The 17422-nt window shown below is 37.9% G+C and overlaps 3 protein-coding genes across 3 annotated transcripts in view; all 3 read left to right on the top strand.

The window, feature by feature from the left end:
- The first annotated feature begins 1084 nt into the window (after positions 1 to 1084).
- LOC113123113 (tubulin alpha chain-like) lies at positions 1085 to 5740 on the top strand. Its single transcript, XM_026294915.1, has 4 exons — positions 1085 to 1241; positions 3541 to 3763; positions 3894 to 4042; positions 4438 to 5740. Exons 1-4 carry the CDS (start codon positions 1239 to 1241, stop codon positions 5410 to 5412), a joined length of 1350 nt encoding a protein of 449 aa, XP_026150700.1. The 5' UTR covers positions 1085 to 1238; the 3' UTR covers positions 5413 to 5740.
- Positions 5741 to 7608: 1868 nt separating this feature from the next.
- pofut2 (protein O-fucosyltransferase 2) lies at positions 7609 to 14784 on the top strand. Its single transcript, XM_026296539.1, has 9 exons — positions 7609 to 7792; positions 8662 to 8915; positions 9174 to 9318; positions 9795 to 9905; positions 10611 to 10677; positions 10957 to 11082; positions 11499 to 11679; positions 11802 to 11925; positions 12581 to 14784. Exons 1-9 carry the CDS (start codon positions 7617 to 7619, stop codon positions 12732 to 12734), a joined length of 1338 nt encoding a protein of 445 aa, XP_026152324.1. The 5' UTR covers positions 7609 to 7616; the 3' UTR covers positions 12735 to 14784.
- A 1684-nt stretch (positions 14785 to 16468) lies between these two features.
- Positions 16469 to 17422, top strand: part of abca12 (ATP-binding cassette, sub-family A (ABC1), member 12) — a 60292-nt gene continuing 59338 nt past the window's right edge. Inside the window, exons 1-3 of the mRNA XM_026294678.1 lie at positions 16469 to 16604; positions 17066 to 17143; positions 17298 to 17391. Of these exons, the coding sequence (XP_026150463.1) occupies positions 17078 to 17143; positions 17298 to 17391 (160 nt within the window). The 5' untranslated portion in view covers positions 16469 to 16604; positions 17066 to 17077. The remainder of the gene's footprint in view (positions 16605 to 17065; positions 17144 to 17297; positions 17392 to 17422) is intronic.

Below are 17422 nucleotides of genomic sequence, written 5' to 3'. Positions count from 1 at the left end.
GCTTTCAAAAAGTTCAGTGTCAGTATATCCAGTGAATTATGGATTGGTTTGCAGGATGTCTGTTCCACCCACAAGGAAATTGTCTGCATAGGCGCCACCCTGGCCACAGTCCTGACATGCAAACAGAGCCAGTTCGAGGGTTCTATTTTGAGAGCATTGTTAATGTACAATTAATTTGCTATATTTTCAGAAAAGGGATCACTGAACTTTGAACACATTCGGTAAGATTTCATTTCCCAGGCAGCAAAAATGATGCAATATATTTAGAAAATTAATGCAAGTTAATAAAAATATAAATATTGTATATATGTTTAATTTTATAAAGTGTTGATGCATATAAGGGATGTATGTAAATTACAAAAGGATTCAGTATTTTCCCTGCAGTGTGGCAGGGCAGGGATAATGCTGAATCATTATGATAAAAAAAAAAAAAAAAAGAGCTACAAATAAATAACACATTGCACCTTTGTAAATTAAGTAAAAATATAGGACAGATGTGGATCTATCTATCCATAGCCCCATAGGCATGAAAAACTAAATTAATTATAATTGACTTTTGGTCTTCAAGCAAGGAAAAGACTCCAAACATATAATATAACATATATACAACATGGAAAACTTAAGGCTGGGAGGAGGAAATGTGAAATTTGTAATTTTAAAAAGATAAAATATATATTAATATTTTAAAAGTATTAAACAGCATCATAAAATGCCTCAGCTATCCTAAAGCATTTGGAAAAGTTTCCTACCCCTATATGCACTGTATTTCATGAAGTGTGAATAAAGTTGGTTTGAGTTTCATTATGTAGGCTATTGAGGCTTTTAGACTCTGCTAATAAAAGCATTGTCACTGTGCTGAATCTGAAATGCTTAGATTTAAATAACAGTAAAAATGGGACTCTGTGACCTAAATATTTCTCAAGTCCAGGAGCACTTGATAAGCAACACATTATTAAATAGTTACACATTAAGAGGCTTCTTCTTTCCACTGTGGTTACAAAAATAACACTTTCAACTTATCTCACAATACAAAGTGGTCTACGTGTTCCTGGTGCGCGTTCCCGTGAAAGAGACAGGCGGGAGTGGTTTGCAGTTGAATATAGTGTGACAGCTCCTCGCCCACCTGGCAGTACTTACTCACTCGGACCACATAGACGGCCTCTGTGAGAGGGCTTAGATAACCTAAAGCCAACTACAAGTTGTTTGTCTCCCAAAGGACATCCTACTTACAAGCTGCAATGGTAAGTATAATTTTGGTTTTGTAAAGACTCTTTTACTCTAAATTTGCATTCATTTATCAGCCAATAAATATGTCCTGAGCAGTTACATTTTTACAGTATATATTTCAGTGTATATTCAGTATTAAGAAATGCTAAAAAATTTTACCAGATGAAAGGAGTGATGGAAAAACTCTGAGCTGTTCCCTCTGTGTCCTCCTGAGCAGAAACCCCCCTGTGTCAAAAATAGCTCTTTACCTCGGTGACATATTACACATCAGGAGTGAAACTTTAAGAGGTTTATTAAACATATTTTGTATTTGTTAAGTTTTAGCTTTTATGGTGTCAGTAGTTGAATATCTTGCAGATTAAATAATAAACATATTGCCACTTAATTTGTAATTCACCATGGTTATCAGTCAGGAAACTGAACTAGCCCACATGCAACCGTTGTATATTGTTTGCACAGTGTAGGATAAACACAGCTTGTTAGTATTATCAGTACTGCTTATAAAAACCAACCTGCATTATTGTGTACTCAATAGCTCACATGACTGCAGTATACACACCTTACTCAAACAATTCTTTTTTTTTATCATAGTACCTCAGTATTGTTAGTGTTCAACCATTTTTAAGCTGAAGTGACTCTAGCAATATAGCATATGTCTGAAGAGAGAGTAAAAAACTTAAATATACCAAAGGTCAGTGTGCGTGTGGTCTCACTTACTTATGTTAACTATGTGGTCTCATATACTTATGTGAGACATAGGTCCTGTTCTAAAACTTTAGTTTTGGATCACAGGGTTGTCCAAATTAAGTTTATCATTTTCCATTCCTCTATAATAAGTAAGTTCCTCATAATGGCATATTTTAGGAGAGAGGCTCCGCCTGGGAGGATAATAGTGTTCAGCAAATGTCATGACAGCCAGTTATTGTATATTGTGTGTAATTCTAGTCTTTTGCATGCCCTTTTACCTGTCCTCACCTAGTGTTTGTGCATGTAAGGTACAGAGTGTGTTAATGAGATGGGATCTGTTCACATGTTTAGTTACTGGACTAAAAAGTAGAATTTGAAGTTTATATGGTGAGACCTCAGATTTTCCCTTGTTCCATCCATAGGCAGACACACGTTTGCATTTATTTACTGTTGTGGGCTGAGTCTTATCACAGGAAAAAATATCAGCATTACAATACCAAAAACCTTTTCACAGAGAAAAGTCTGTGGCCCTTAGTATCACTTAACTTTATCAGTAAATAACTGGTTAGCACACTGCAGAGCACTTTTAGCAGTGACCTCTGTAATGCCCACTGCTTGTCAGTGTGTGTTTACTGAAACAGTCAGCCTTTACTGCTTGGTGTCAGGTTAGCATGAGGAGTCTAAAATAGCTGCTGTCCTGGAAACCCAGACAAGTCTGGGGAGGGTCTTCTTTTCTCTGGATAACTTGTGGTGACGCAGCATTGAATATATTTATAAATCCACATTGATCAATATGGATTTAGGAAGATTTAAGAGACTCAAATACAGATACAATGTTCTCTAAACCTTTTTCACTCTACTGCCTGACAGCTTGAGCTCTACTGCACCTGTCCTCATCACTGAAAAGGGGAAAGTTGGTGGCAGGATAAAAATAGTCTGATGTGAAGCAGGGTGGAAATATCCTGCATATGAAATGTTTTTGTTGCTAGAAATGTCTTGTTTTGGCTAATTAAGCAAATCATTTTGAACAGTCCTCTTCACTGATTTAAAGGTTGTTATCACATAGTAGACTGTGAATCCTACAATCTCGGATGGTTGACACATTTCATCAGCCGTTTATTTAGTTTCACAGTATATATGGTTTTATACTCTACAATCCGCAGACAGTAAAAAGTAAATGAAAAATCAGTCTGTTAGAAAGAAACCAATCTGCACGTATACACCGTTAAGCAAAGCTTGGTGTTTTTATTTAGGTTATCTTCATGGCATAAATGTTAGATGTTCAGTTGCTCTATAAACTTAATCTTAGTTCATGTGATTCGCTCACAGACAGTTGCATGACACCCAGTGACAGCTGCAACAAATTAGATTTGCTGGTTCTTTCAGCATCAATTTTCTTTCTCCATTTTCTGTACATCTTTGCTTCCACCTGGTGGCAGAGTTCCTAAATTATTCCTTTGACTTCTGTAACTGTAGCTTTTATATGTAACATCTGATTATGGGAAAAAAATGTTTTTGACTTTCATCCATTCATAACGAACTTCAAAGTGAAGAATAAATAATTTCTAATAATATGCAGTCCTATCCCATCTTTACATTATTCAACCTCTCTTCTTCCTCTTTTAGCGTGAATGCATCTCTGTCCATGTAGGCCAGGCTGGTGTCCAGATGGGGAACACCTGCTGGGAGCTGTACTGTCTAGAGCATGGCATCCAGCCAGATGGACAGATGCCCAGCCACAAACCTATAGGAGGCCATGATGACTCCTTCACTACTTTCTTCAGTGAGACTGGGGCTGGGAAGTATGTCCCCAGAGCAATCTTTGTTGACCTGGAGCCAACTGTTATTGGTCAGTAATATTATGAAGTAGAATTTTTGTTGTGTTATTTTAGGAATCAGGGATGAGTAATTTCAGAAATTTCTTCCTTTTTGGCAAAGGTGGATGCATTTTCTTCTCAGCTTTTGTCTTTTAATTTTAGATGAGGTGCGCACAGGAACGTACCGTCAGCTCTTTCACCCAGAACAGCTGATCTCAGGAAAAGAAGATGCAGCCAACAACTATGCTCGTGGACACTACACCATCGGCAGGGAGATCATTGACTCTGTTCTGGACAGGATCCGCAAACTAGTAAGGCATTTTAGGGATAGGCATTCTGTTTTAATTTAGGCTGGTTTAGCACTTTAACAAAATTCCTTATGTGAATACTTTCATGAATACGGAAACTGACATGTTCAGGCACTGTCAAGCTGGGCGCTGCTCAGGCCGGCTAACAAACTTGAACTCAGGCAACTGTGTGTATTTAGTTCTATTAGCCAGTTTGTCAGCAGTCAACGAACTATTTCTCTTTATTAAACAAGTGTCTGTCTATAAAAAAAAATGCAATGATTGCACAAGACACTAAGGTAATTTTAGATTAATATAGAAATTATTGAAAGGAATTTGTGCATAAATTCTATCAGGCAGTGCTTTACTATCTTAGTGTTTTTATGTAAGTGTTAGAAATTGTTTTTCTGTATCTGCAGGCTGATCAGTGCACCGGTCTCCAGGGATTCCTAGTCTTCCACTCCTTCGGTGGAGGCACTGGCTCAGGTTTCACCTCGCTGCTGATGGAGAGACTCTCTGTTGACTTTGGCAAAAAGTCTAAACTTGAGTTTGCCATCTACCCAGCCCCCCAGGTTTCCACAGCAGTGGTGGAGCCTTACAACTCCATCCTGACCACCCACACCACCCTGGAGCACTCTGACTGTGCTTTCATGGTGGACAATGAGGCCATCTATGACATCTGCCGCAGGAACCTCGATATTGAACGCCCATCCTACACGAATCTGAACAGGCTCATCAGCCAAATTGTGTCATCAATCACAGCGTCGCTTCGCTTTGATGGAGCCCTGAATGTTGACCTGACAGAGTTCCAGACCAACTTGGTGCCCTACCCTCGTATCCACTTCCCTCTGGCCACCTACGCCCCTGTCATCTCTGCTGAGAAAGCCTACCATGAGCAGCTGTCAGTTGCTGAGATAACCAATGCCTGCTTTGAGCCAGCCAATCAGATGGTGAAATGTGATCCTCGCCATGGTAAATACATGGCCTGCTGCCTGTTGTATCGTGGTGATGTGGTGCCCAAAGACGTCAACGTGGCCATAGCAGCCATCAAGACCAAACGCACCATCCAGTTTGTGGACTGGTGCCCCACAGGCTTCAAGGTGGGCATCAACTACCAGCCTCCAACTGTGGTTCCTGGAGGAGACCTGGCCAAGGTGCAGAGGGCCGTGTGTATGCTGAGCAACACCACAGCCATCGCTGAGGCCTGGGCCCGACTCGACCACAAGTTCGACCTCATGTATGCCAAGAGGGCCTTTGTCCACTGGTATGTTGGAGAGGGCATGGAGGAGGGAGAGTTCTCGGAGGCCAGAGAAGATATGGCTGCTCTGGAGAAAGATTATGAAGAGGTGGGGATAGACTCATTTGAAGAAGATGAAGAAGGAGAAGAATATTAGAAAGGATTAGCTGCCATTTGTTTTTTTTCAGTGACAAAATTAGCCAGTTGTTATTTATTAAATAGAAAAATGACAAATTATTTTGTATCCTGATTTAAAATTCAGAAACATTTTTATAGCCCTTTTTAAAATTTAAATATCTCCCATAAACCAGCAGGTCTGAAGTTGTTTTTATGCCATCACAATTTATTTCTGACAGCTTTGGTATCAGTTTCTACCTGCTTATTTATTTGGTTTATCTAAACAATTTAAACACTGAAATAACCTAATTTTTTATAAGACTGGAGGTTGTGTTGTCAATCTTCTTATAAATCCTCTTCAAAATATATATTGCTTTCTGTCATTTTTCACTCAAAACATAAAAAAAGAATCCTGCTTCTCTTACCTGTGAAACTTTTTCATAAAAATGTGTGCCATTATCACCTCTTGTATTTCTCACCCATTTAAATCGAGTCTCACTTTGTTATAAAACATTACAAACAGGTAAAATGTTGAGCTTTTGCTGTGTCATTGTCTCACCAAATCCTGCTGGAATGAAAACTATCTGTAGTAATCCCACTCAGCCACTAGGGTCCAGTCAAATCCAGCCTGTGCCTCTTTTACTTCAGTACCTCCATGTGGCAGATACTGAAATTCAGGGCTGTGTATTTTGCCTGGTTTTATTTGTCTGGTTAATGCCTATGGCGTCTCTCATATACACAGCGCTCACACACACACACACCTTGGTATTTTTAACCCTGCCAACAAAGAATATCATAGTTTCATTTCACCTAATGAACGCACCTACCAAAATCATGTAGAAATTGTGCAATGTACTGTGTAATTACCTATGACAAAATATTTGAAAACACCCACACACATTTTTAAAGTCACAATGCTATCATTGTGTAAGAAAAGGTTATAAAAACATCACTGACTCTTTATCAGAATACAACCGTGTTTGCAGTAGGCACTGTGTGAATGTGTGTATATTTACTGCGTGCATACATAAACATTCAACCAATGGAGTTAACTACATTAAGCAAAACAGAAAATGGTATACATTATAGTATACATTATTTTTAGCTTAAAATTTGAATATACTAGCCCCATTATTGCAATGACATAATGAAAGAATTATTCATTAATGCAGCATAGAATAAACAGTTCTGAGACAAGACTCAGATTAAAAGAGTACAGCGCAATGTATTATACTTGTCAACTATAAAAAAAACTTCAACTACTCCAAACCGAAAACAGTTCTCACTGCCCGCCATTGAAGTGTTCCTATTATGTGCAAGTCTCTTCTTGCTTCCTTCCTCCGTAATGTTTATTATTTTTCATTAGTTGCCCGATTTCTGCTCACTTTTTAATTTCTATTTAAAGTTAAGTAAATGTCCACTCATTATAAATTACTGTAGCACAACATTGCATTGACTAAACAGTATTTTTATCTTTGTATAATGGCTGTTCAAGGTTCCTGCTGAAACATTTGCCAAAATCCTTGAGCACATGAGTGGGACAGATGTTGGGTCCTTTTGTCAGCACATGGTGTAGTGTTTTGGTCTGAATGTAATTAACAAATAATACTCAGCGTGTCTGTAGGCCGTTCTATGTCAGACTAAATGAATGCTAAGGACCCATCTTTACAGACTCTACTTGGGTAAGTGAGATGTTTTGAAGCTGGGACAGTCTGTGTGTGTATAAATTTATTATTTAGCACATTAAGATCTTTTTTATCTTCAGTGAATACAAACAAACAAATAAACAAAGAAATATGATTGTAATAACCTCTTTCATCTCATATTTTAATTTAATTGAATACTCATATTTTGATTTTATCTAGCCTGTTTCTGAGACAAAGGTAAGTCAAAGTGAAGTGTTGTCTAGTTTTCTTTTTATATTCAAGTTTTGTTGACTGCAGTACTGTAGGTAGTAGGCTTCGTTTAGGGACGACGAACAGCGTGGGTTCGAGTCCGGCTCGACCCGGGGATTTTCTATTTGTTGTTTTCATGTTTTCCTCGTGTCTGCGTGGGTTTCCAGGTAAATTTCACATGAATTCAAGTAGGGGTAATCTTGCAGAAAATGCCAGCAGACACCGCAGTAATGCTAAAAAAGAGATACCTCTGTCACATGAGAGACATAAGGCGGGCTTCGTGTGTTGGTTGCTCGGCAACTGTACAGACGCTCGTTACCCTTCCGGAAGTGCGTGGCTCAGAGCAAATATGGCGCACAGAGTCGTGTGTATACCATTGGCATTAATAATTTCTACCTATTCTTTTACAGCTTTCTTTTGGTCTGTTTTCTTGGGTGTTGCAGCTTTTGAACCCGTACATGCCGACAATGTGTTCAGTGCAAGCCACACGGCTACTGTGCAAAGCGCTGTCGCTAGAGACCTGCGGTGAGTTTATGGCTAGTCAGCTATGCTAACGTACATTTAGTTACAGTCATTCATTTTAAATGAAACCACCCCACGTTTATTTGTACGGGAACTGCAGGCTTCAGACTATGCTCTTGTCCTTTTACGTCTGTATGTGTGTTTGTCAGACTGGATGAGCCCGAGAGGTTGGTGTTGCTATTCTAAAAGTTGTCAATTTAATAATTGTATGCGAAGAAAAAACACTGTAGACCTCTGCTGTAATAGGGTGGAAACACTAACAGTTATTGTGTTAGAGGAGGCTGGGTTAGCACTACAGAATTAGTCTCTTAATATTTCATAATTAATCTCTCCCTCTGCTGCATAGATGTAACATTAGCGTTATATTGGGCCTCACTTGATAATACTAACGTTATGTTTTCCAAAGGTGGGTTCTATTATATCAAAACAACAACACCATAGTAATAAGAAATTATGTCCCGCTCAAATTTGTGTTTAGCTAAATGTATAAAACAGTTCTTTGGGGAATGTAATTTTTACTTATGCATGAGCTTGTTAGCGTCATAGACATAACTGATTCAGTAGTTTGCAGGTGTTTCCCCCCCACAATAACTGGGTATAGTGGTGCTCTTAATGCAACAAAATGTGAATGTGAATTCACTGTGCATAAAAACATAAGGGGGCTGTTAAATTAATCATTACCAGCTTTTGCTACAAATCAATACTTAGTCAGTGTTGCTTTGCTACTAAATGTGCCAAGTTTGGTGTATTGTGATGACATCCACCCCCACCCTTAAATCATGTTCATTTACCAAAAGGCTGCTGTTGCTTTTTTTTACCATCATGAGCTTCTTCAGTTTCTGAGGTGCCATGTTTTCTCTTGTCATTATCAGGTACCTTTTGTATGACGTTAACCCCCCAGAGGGTTTTAACCTGCGTAGGGATGTCTATATCCGCATGGCCTCCCTGGTAAAATCTCTGAGGAAAAACGGAGATGACTGGGTCCTTGTACTTCCGCCATGGGGTCGCCTATATCACTGGCAGAGCCCCAACATTCACCAGATCCGCATACAGTGGGGAGAGTTCTTTAGCCTGACTAGCTTGCAGGCCAATGTGCCTGTCATTGAGTATGAGGAATTCGTAGCTGGTAAGCTTTGACCCAGACTAGGGTTATATTTTCTGAAGGATTTTCATTGATCTAGCATGTGAATGTGAACTAACTGAAAACTCATTGTGTATTGCTTATATATTCTGAAATTATAATGTTGTAGTTTTTAATACATGTTATAATGTTATAATATTTATTTTTTCTCAACACACATCACCATTTCTAATTGGCTGAAAAAGAACTATGCAAGTTTAAGCTTGCTAAAGCTGAGTGTTTTTTGCATCTTCTTGGATGCAGAGAATGGAGGCCCATTCATAGACCATGTTCTAGTACTGCAAAACTATGCTGAGGGATGGACTGATGGAAAATGGGAGGAAAAGGTTGACGTGCGGCCGTGCATTGACAAGTTGATGTACTCCAAAGATAAGCAGGGTTACTACAGGTAAATCAGATCATTGCACAATACCTAAAACAGCAAACTGTATAAAGAGGGTGTTGGAAGTCAGTGTGTTCAATGCTCATATAAATTGGTTGAGTTACAAATCAAAATCATTTGGAGACTCTTGAGTTTTCTCCCTGTTTTATATAAGTAGTATGTTCTGAAAACCATAGAGCAAGTTATCATGGGGCTGTTTCCTGAACCCAGTAGTTCTCAAACTTTTTTGTTATGACTTCCTTTGATGTGTATAATAACAAATGTGTTTATTAGTTCTTCATGATATAAATGATAATAAATCTTAAGAGTCAAAAATGAATGGTAATTATAGTAGAATAACTCAGTAGACCTGCCTCAGACACTGATGAATCACATTCACACTTATTCTTATTAAGGATATCTACTTCCACCTTTGTGTTCGCACATCTCTTTCGTCTCTATTCATCATCAAGTGTCTTATTTATCTTCTTTGTGTTTCCAAGGGGCTGGTTTTGGGGTTATGACGAGACAAGGGCTCGGAATGTCACATGTGTATCAGCCCAGGGTCATGCCTCCATCATGGCCCCAGTTCTTCAGAACAACATCACAGTGACGTGAGTCTGCACAGCAACATATTGATATAAATTACACTTGACACACAGCGGAACTTGCCACTCAAACGATCAGCATGATTTTTTGTGAATAATTTGTTATTTTTTGTTGCTGTATTAATTAATATTCTGTTAAGATTTATGATAGTTATCAAACCATCCCTTGTGTAAATATTTTTTTATTTAGCGCAGTACCCAGTTCGAGCAATAGTATTAAGTGGTTAGCATTCAACGTTTTAATGAACAGTGTGCAGCATTTGAACTAATTTGATTGAGAATAAATTTTAAGACACTCTGCAGATGCAAGTGCTACTGCACATGTGCATACACACACACACACACTAAAATTCAAATCTGCTTTTGTCTTTCAAATCTTTGAATACTCACTTTGTATATACTTTTCAAAATTGAGTATTTTAATAAGTTAAATTATTGTGTACCTGCAAAGCTAAGGAAAGCAACAGGTCTAAAAAAACAGTTTTTATGTTATTCAAGACCATGTGTAAAACTTGATCAGTTTCCATTTACAGAGCCAAAGCATTAAGCGTAAAATCTATAAAACATCTAAGTCTTTGATACTTGTTTGTGAAAAGCTGAAAGATGATCTGAGTTCATTGTTATCTAAGTGTGGTGTTACTTACTTGCTCACACCGATGCTGGTAGCATTTGCAGGGATAAATTTGTATGTATGCTGCTGGTATTTTACAGATCAGTAATGCTTGACCGAGCAGAGACACTTCTGCATGATCACTATGCTGGGAAGGATTACTGGGATGTAAGTCAAGCACTGGGCTGATATTATACCTGTATTGTTGGTGTCTGGTGTTAGGTAACATATTTTTTTCACAGTATTCATATCAGGCTGATCAGAGCTCTGCACTGGTAGTTTTTGGTTGCAGTAGATGTAGTCTTCTCTGTATCATTGCTCTGTTTTAACTGAATTTAACGTGGATTTAGATTTTTGTGGGTGTTTTTGCAAACCTTGGGTCTGAGGCTTACACCATCGTGTCTGTATACTGAGGTGGGAATCTGCAATTGCTTGTGTATGATGTAGACCCGCCGCAGCATGGTTTTTGCCAAGCACCTGAGACTAATCGGAGATGACTTCAGAGCAAAGTATTTGAATTCTACAGATGACAGAGACCATACAATCTATAATGAAGACTGGACTCGCATGAAAGTGAGTCAGCATATCTTACTGAGGTATAATTGTGTGAAATGTTGATTATTCAGTATTTGTATGACCGTTTCCATTACTTTGCCTTGTAATTCAATTTTGTTTTTCTTAAGATGATTACTTCACTACAGTATATCAAATAATAGCCAGTAAAATCCCTGCACTTCTCTGTACCAGTTACTTTCAAATGATTATGGTTTAGAGTAGCAGCAAATTTTCACAAAGCCTCCCCAAATATCTTGAAGTATATTATGAAAATTACTATAAATTGACATGAACTCTTGTGAATGTACATGCTTTTTGACTGCATTTTTTCATTTTCCAGTTTTGTAGATTGGTATCACTTAGTCACTGATTATAGCCTCAGTGTTAAACAATAATTGAACAGTGTCGGACAGTTTCTTTTCTTTCCCCTTTAGGCCAAGCTGGGCTCAGCTAAAGGTGGTCCATATCTGGGGGTCCATCTGCGCAGGAAAGACTTTGTGTGGGGTCACAGAGAGGATGTACCCAGTCTTAAGGGAGCAGTCAAAAAAATGCGCAGCTTGATGAAGAAGTACAAACTTGACAGAGTGTTTGTAGCAACAGATGCAGATGAAGAAGGTAATGCCATACCAACTCATTTAATGACATTCAATTATTTAACTTTGATATACATTTAAATAAGCAAAGCGCATGTAGAAATATCATCCCTGGGATTCTGTGTTATCTGTGAAATCTTCTAGAGTTGAAGGAGCTTTCAAAGTTGTTGCCAGACATGGTGCGGTTTGAACCATCCTTAGAGGACTTAGAGCTCTTTAAAGATGGAGGAGTGGCCATCATTGACCAGTGGATATGTGCTCATGCGAGGTAAATTAGCTTTCATGGTTTTACTCCATGTTTTCTTAGCATGGCAGTTTATTTGTCAAATTATTAGCACTGGACAGTAAAGTTCCACACATGTTATATACTAATGACTTATTTGTTAATGACAAGTGCTTAGCTGTATGGTTTTATTTATTTATACCCAGGTCTTTCTATTTAAACAATTCACCCTCAGCACATCAAATGATTTTGAGCCTGTGCTACTAAGCATACATGATGAGGAATATTGAGATTAGCATGCACTTGCTGTAGCTAAAAAACCACCACCATGCTAAGTTCAGCTTCTCTGAGCTGGGTATGGTTGTGGACTCACGTTGCTGTGTTATTTTGGAGGGGGTATTATGTGTAGACTGGTTATAAAGCATTCAAAATATGCAGATTTGATCATTTATATCATTTTAAGCAAATAATTTTTTCTTTTCTTTTTTGTTACACGTTGATTTCAACCAACTCAGACACTCAAAACTTTTTAATGCAGAATTACTGAGATATTTTAGAAGCCTTGTCACTATTTATACCTGCCTGTGGAAAGTATTCCAACCTGAAAAACTAGCTTCTGGGCACACACTTATGTACAGATATTTCCGACCAGGCTCATGTCTAACCCACAGCTTTTATTTAATTTTTTATTTATTTTCAGATTCTTCATAGGAACATCAGTGTCCACTTTCTCTTTCCGGATACATGAAGAGAGGGAAATCCTTGGTTTTGACCCTAAAACCACATACAATCGTTTCTGTGGGGACACTGAGAAAGAATGCGAACAGCCTACACACTGGAAGATTGCGTATTAATGTAACCTTTAATTTTCCTGACACACACAAGTGCCAAAAAGCAGTGTTAAAAGTGAGATTTATATGTATAGAATATACTAGGAAGTTATGATGTATTTTTATGGTTTCAGAGTTGTGCACTCAGGTCTCTTGTGACCACTGTGACTGAACCTTAAGCTCAAAAGGCCTGTTGGGCTGACAGACATGTATTACTGTAATATTCACATAAATTGCCATTATTCTGTTTATGTTTTAGATTGAATGTTGAATGCTGGTTTTTCATGACAACTTAGACTTTTATAATATTTATTACTGACACCAGCACAACTGCTGGGATAAAGTGAGCATACAGTGTTGTAGGGGGCATTCTCAGTTTAAGAATTAATGATCAAATTATAAGCTTCAGTTTTGTTCAGTGTTGATAATGAGCATCTAAGATTGGTTATATTTTAAGAATATAGACCCTTTTCCTAAAGTTCACATCTCATAAGTATGTAAGAATTCTGACATAATGAAAATAGTACATAGTGCAAAGTTTCAGTGCGTATTGGATTAAAGGTAAGCTGTGGAGTTGTTATGTTAAAAAGTTATGTTTACTTTCAGTGTTTCTTACCAAAAAGCAATGTGTGTAGCTTTAAGGCTGAACAAAGGATGTATGTTGAAAGCAAGTCCCTTCTCTTAACATAATAGCAAAACCTATTTTCAAGTACTTTGAAACCTGTTGGGTTTTTGTTCATATTTGCTATCAGTCATCTTCTTTGTTGTTTAATTTCTTAGAGCATTACTGCTGCCGACTGATCAGATCATTAGATTACCACCTGGTGATCAGTGGATTAACATTAAACTGGTGGGAGGAAACTCTAGTACAGCGTGCATGTGCATATATGACATTTTGCCTTTGCACAAGGCACAAACAAACAGAGGGTCCACTTATAACACAGCATAATTTTTACTAACGATGGTCAAAAACTCCACAGGGTGCCTTTAAAAATGAGGAGCAGACAGAACCTAATTATTATCTCACAACTTGTTAAAATGTGGTGCATTTCTCATCTGCTGCCTACTTAAGTATTTGTGTTGCATAACTTCCCCTTATTTCATTTCAAAATTATATGTGGTTAGAAGAAAAAAGCAAGTGGTTAGAGTTAGGAACAAAAATGATGTGATTAGATTTAGGAACAAAAACTACATGGTTATGGTGGTTTAGGTAGACACGCCTGTGTTCACACCCATCTCTGTTGAATACTTGTGCCTTTAGCATCTATATGTGATGCAAACGGTATATGGCATTTGACACTGTGGGAATGAGTGGAGACCCAGGATTTTGTTACAGTACTGATGTTGGAAATGTGATTACATTTGAATATTGATAATTCCTTTCCTCATTAATGCCTTCCAAAGTTTTTCATCCACCATATGTATTTGGCATATATAGTAGTATTGTTTTTTGCTAATAACAATATCAGTGAGAGTAATTTAAATGATTTAAAAGAAATTTTGTGTCTTATAACACTAGCCAGTCATTAAGCTATTATCTTATCACACACCTCTTTTACATTTCTGAGGATGCACAAATCTTAATTTAAAAATATTGGGTATACACGGGTCAGCCATAAAATTATGAGCAATGACAGATGTGAATAACACTGATCATCTTGTTACTGTGGCAACAGCCAGCGTGTTGGGTGTATTATGCAGCCGGTGAATATTAAGTCATCAAAGTTGATGTGTTGGAAGCAGGAAAAACGGGCAAGTGTAAGGATCTGAGTGGCTTTGACAGGGGCCAAAGTGTGGTGGCTAGATGACTGGGTCAGAGCATCTCCCAAACTATAGATCTTGTTGAGTGTTCCTGGTCTGCAGTGGTTAGTACTGACCAAAAGTTATCTAAGGAAGAACTGACCTTCAAAGGAATTAACTTTCAAATTTCATTTATACTTTTCAAAAAATCCCATTTTGTTTGAATATTTGTTACAGTGTTTGAAATAATGCACATTGGTCTATATGAAGAGAAACATTCAGTGGCTGTAGTGGTGATATCACAACTTGAGTGGGGAGAATGTTGAATTTGTTTAAAAAAAAATTATCTCTAACTTCTCGTCATGATGACACTTTTCACTCCTTTCACTCCAGATTCAAAGAAGGTGAAGTGAGCTGCAGAGTGACACAAGTGCCAACCTACTGCTGCATTGACTCCTATGTACACAGTGTTAGACAGGTGGTCATAATATTTTAGCTGATTGGTGTATGCTTTATCTCATGACATAGTTTGTACAGTAGGTGTGTGTGTTTACTTTTAAATAAAATGCAATTTTAAGCATTTTCAACATGACACCATGACCAGTTTTCACTAGCTTTGTAGGGAGTACCTACTTCACCACCACTACATTTGCACACACACATATATATTCACATCTTAACCAGATGAGTACAGGTGTGAAAATGATGTGATGGTTGTACGATTATATCTTCAGCTTATTTGATTTACTTGTAACAGTTACTGGTGCACAGGGTAGTTATCAGAGCCATTTTGGAAATGATTAAATCCGAACAATTGTACTCCTGTGGCAGCAGTTTATACTGCACTGTACTTACTAGGAGTGCTGTCATTTTTTCCGATGTGAGCAAGGTGGAAAACCAGTATGACAACCCTGATGGTAGAATTCTTATTGATGTCTTTACCATAACAATAACACAACAATACACTAGTTTCCAATGTCACCTTTACCCTTGTATAGCCCAACCCTTTGGCTTTATGCTGTTTAGCTGTATTACAGAATAATACGCTGCCTGCTGGGCAGATGTTACTGTTAAAACAGAATTTTGCAGGTTGATGTGTCTCGTCTGTGAAAGGTTATGCCTGGTCAGGAAGGTCAGGTTCTAAATTGAAAGTATTGTCATGTCATTGAAGTGGTGTTTATCAAGAATTGTGTATATGCACATAAACAGTACAGTATATGTGTAGGTGGACAAGTGACTCAGTCAAGTGTTTATTAAAAAAAAAAAAAAAAAAAGATTTTTTTTTCAGGCTCTCATTGGTGTCATTTTGTTTAACTAGCTTTGTGTAACCGTTAATATGCATTTTTATTGTTTCTGAAATCAAGTTTTTTTTTTAAATTGTGTAGTTATTTTTTAAAAATGTGTCTCTGCCCTATCGTGCTGCATCTAGACAACTCATAATATTGTTTTTACTTTTGACTGATTTCAGCATGACTTCCTATAAGGGCCTATGACTCACATATGTGTTATTTGTTGCTTAGTCACTAGACACAGTTAATTATAGGTCACTGTCCCTAATAGAAAAACTGTAAAATGTCTTGTAACCTCAAGGTCTGTACCCACATGTTTATCTTTAATCTATTTGTCCAAATTATCCAGGAGGCACCATCAGCACATACAATAGGTGGCTCTTTATAAAACATATTTTGGTTACATTAGAAAATATAAAAACATGTCTAAAAATAATAAAGGAGTCAGATTCATCTCCAGCTGCAGCCACTGATTGACTGTCCGTGTGTAGTGAAGTCACAGGGGATGGTTGTCTTTTGTTTCTGGCGGACAGGTTGCAGCTGGAGGACACACCCTTTTTCTCAGGTTTACCTTCTCACGCGCAGGTGGGGCAGGATAGACGACAAAGTGAGGGGAAGGCTGGTGTTACGTTCATCACTCCCCCCCTCCCTCCTTTCTACCGCTCCGTCATTGCAGGAGGATTTAATGTGAAGGTACATAAGGATTGTTGTTTCTCTGTGAAGTTATTGATCAGACTTCCTAACCGATCGATAGAGCAGGCATCCCGCAAGGATCCACCTAGCGTCATGTCCGTGTCAAGTCTGCGAGCTACAGTCACAACATCACAAAAACATTGACCAGTTGCGAGCGCGAACTCTATTCCAGGTAGGTCCAGTGTTTTGTTACGAGACTGATCATTAACCAATAACAATGTCTGAGGCTACTCACAGATTTTTTTTTTTTTTAAAAGCTACAGTATCACATGTTGCCAAAGTTGTTAACTACAATTCATGTCCATAACAAAATAAAGCAGTTTTTATTTATTTCCTAATGTAAATGATACGACAAACGAGTCTAATACAGTTGAGAAATGAATGTAGCGTTTTGGATCTATGGTGTCAGCAAATGGAGATATAAGTGCAGATGTTCAAATATCCTCTGAAGAGAGCTGTAAAGGGCTTCATGTCCATGTTGGATTAAAAATGACTACCTTACTTATGTATGTACATGATCTACACCTGCTGCTACACATTGGACCTGAGACTAATTCAGTCTGCTTAGATTATTAAAAAGTAATGATGTAGCAAAAAACATAAAGTGTTCTTCTTTTTTTAAATCTTTACCAGGCTCCTCTAGTGATGGCGTTCACCCGACAGCTGAGGCTTCTTCTTTGGAAGAATGGGCTGGCAGCCATCAGGCAGCCAGTAAGTGACTTTCACATTAAATGGGGAACTATTATTTTATTGTTATGTCAGCAAACAGATCAATATTTAATGTCTGAATATATAACTGACTGAAAATTACATACTGGACTGAATAAAGTGACTGTTACTGATTCATGATGTCTGGTTTTTGTAGGCATGGTCCCTGACTCTGATCATTTGGCCTCTCGGTATCTTCATCATCCTTGCTGTGACACGCAACCAGTTTCCTCCACTAGCAAAAGATCCATGTAAGTGGTAAAAACTGCATAGAAGAGTGCC

Source organism: Mastacembelus armatus, chromosome 21 (assembly GCF_900324485.2).
Source record: "Mastacembelus armatus chromosome 21, fMasArm1.2, whole genome shotgun sequence".
In the NCBI taxonomy this organism is placed as follows: Eukaryota; Metazoa; Chordata; class Actinopteri; order Synbranchiformes; family Mastacembelidae; genus Mastacembelus; species Mastacembelus armatus.
This window is presented reverse-complemented; position numbering and strand designations above follow the sequence as displayed.

Coding starts and splice junctions, on each gene's coding strand:
- LOC113123113 (XM_026294915.1), top strand. Junction 3,764..3,893: donor CCTGGAGCCAACTGTTATTG/GTCAGTAATATT, acceptor TTTTAATTTTAG/ATGAGGTGCGCACAGGAACG. Junction 4,043..4,437: donor TGGACAGGATCCGCAAACTA/GTAAGGCATTTT, acceptor CTGTATCTGCAG/GCTGATCAGTGCACCGGTCT.
- pofut2 (XM_026296539.1), top strand. CDS start 7,617: ATGGCGCACAGAGTCGTGTGTATACCATTGGCATTAATAATTTCTACC. Junction 9,319..9,794: donor GATAAGCAGGGTTACTACAG/GTAAATCAGATC, acceptor TGTGTTTCCAAG/GGGCTGGTTTTGGGGTTATG. Junction 11,083..11,498: donor AAGACTGGACTCGCATGAAA/GTGAGTCAGCAT, acceptor TTTCCCCTTTAG/GCCAAGCTGGGCTCAGCTAA.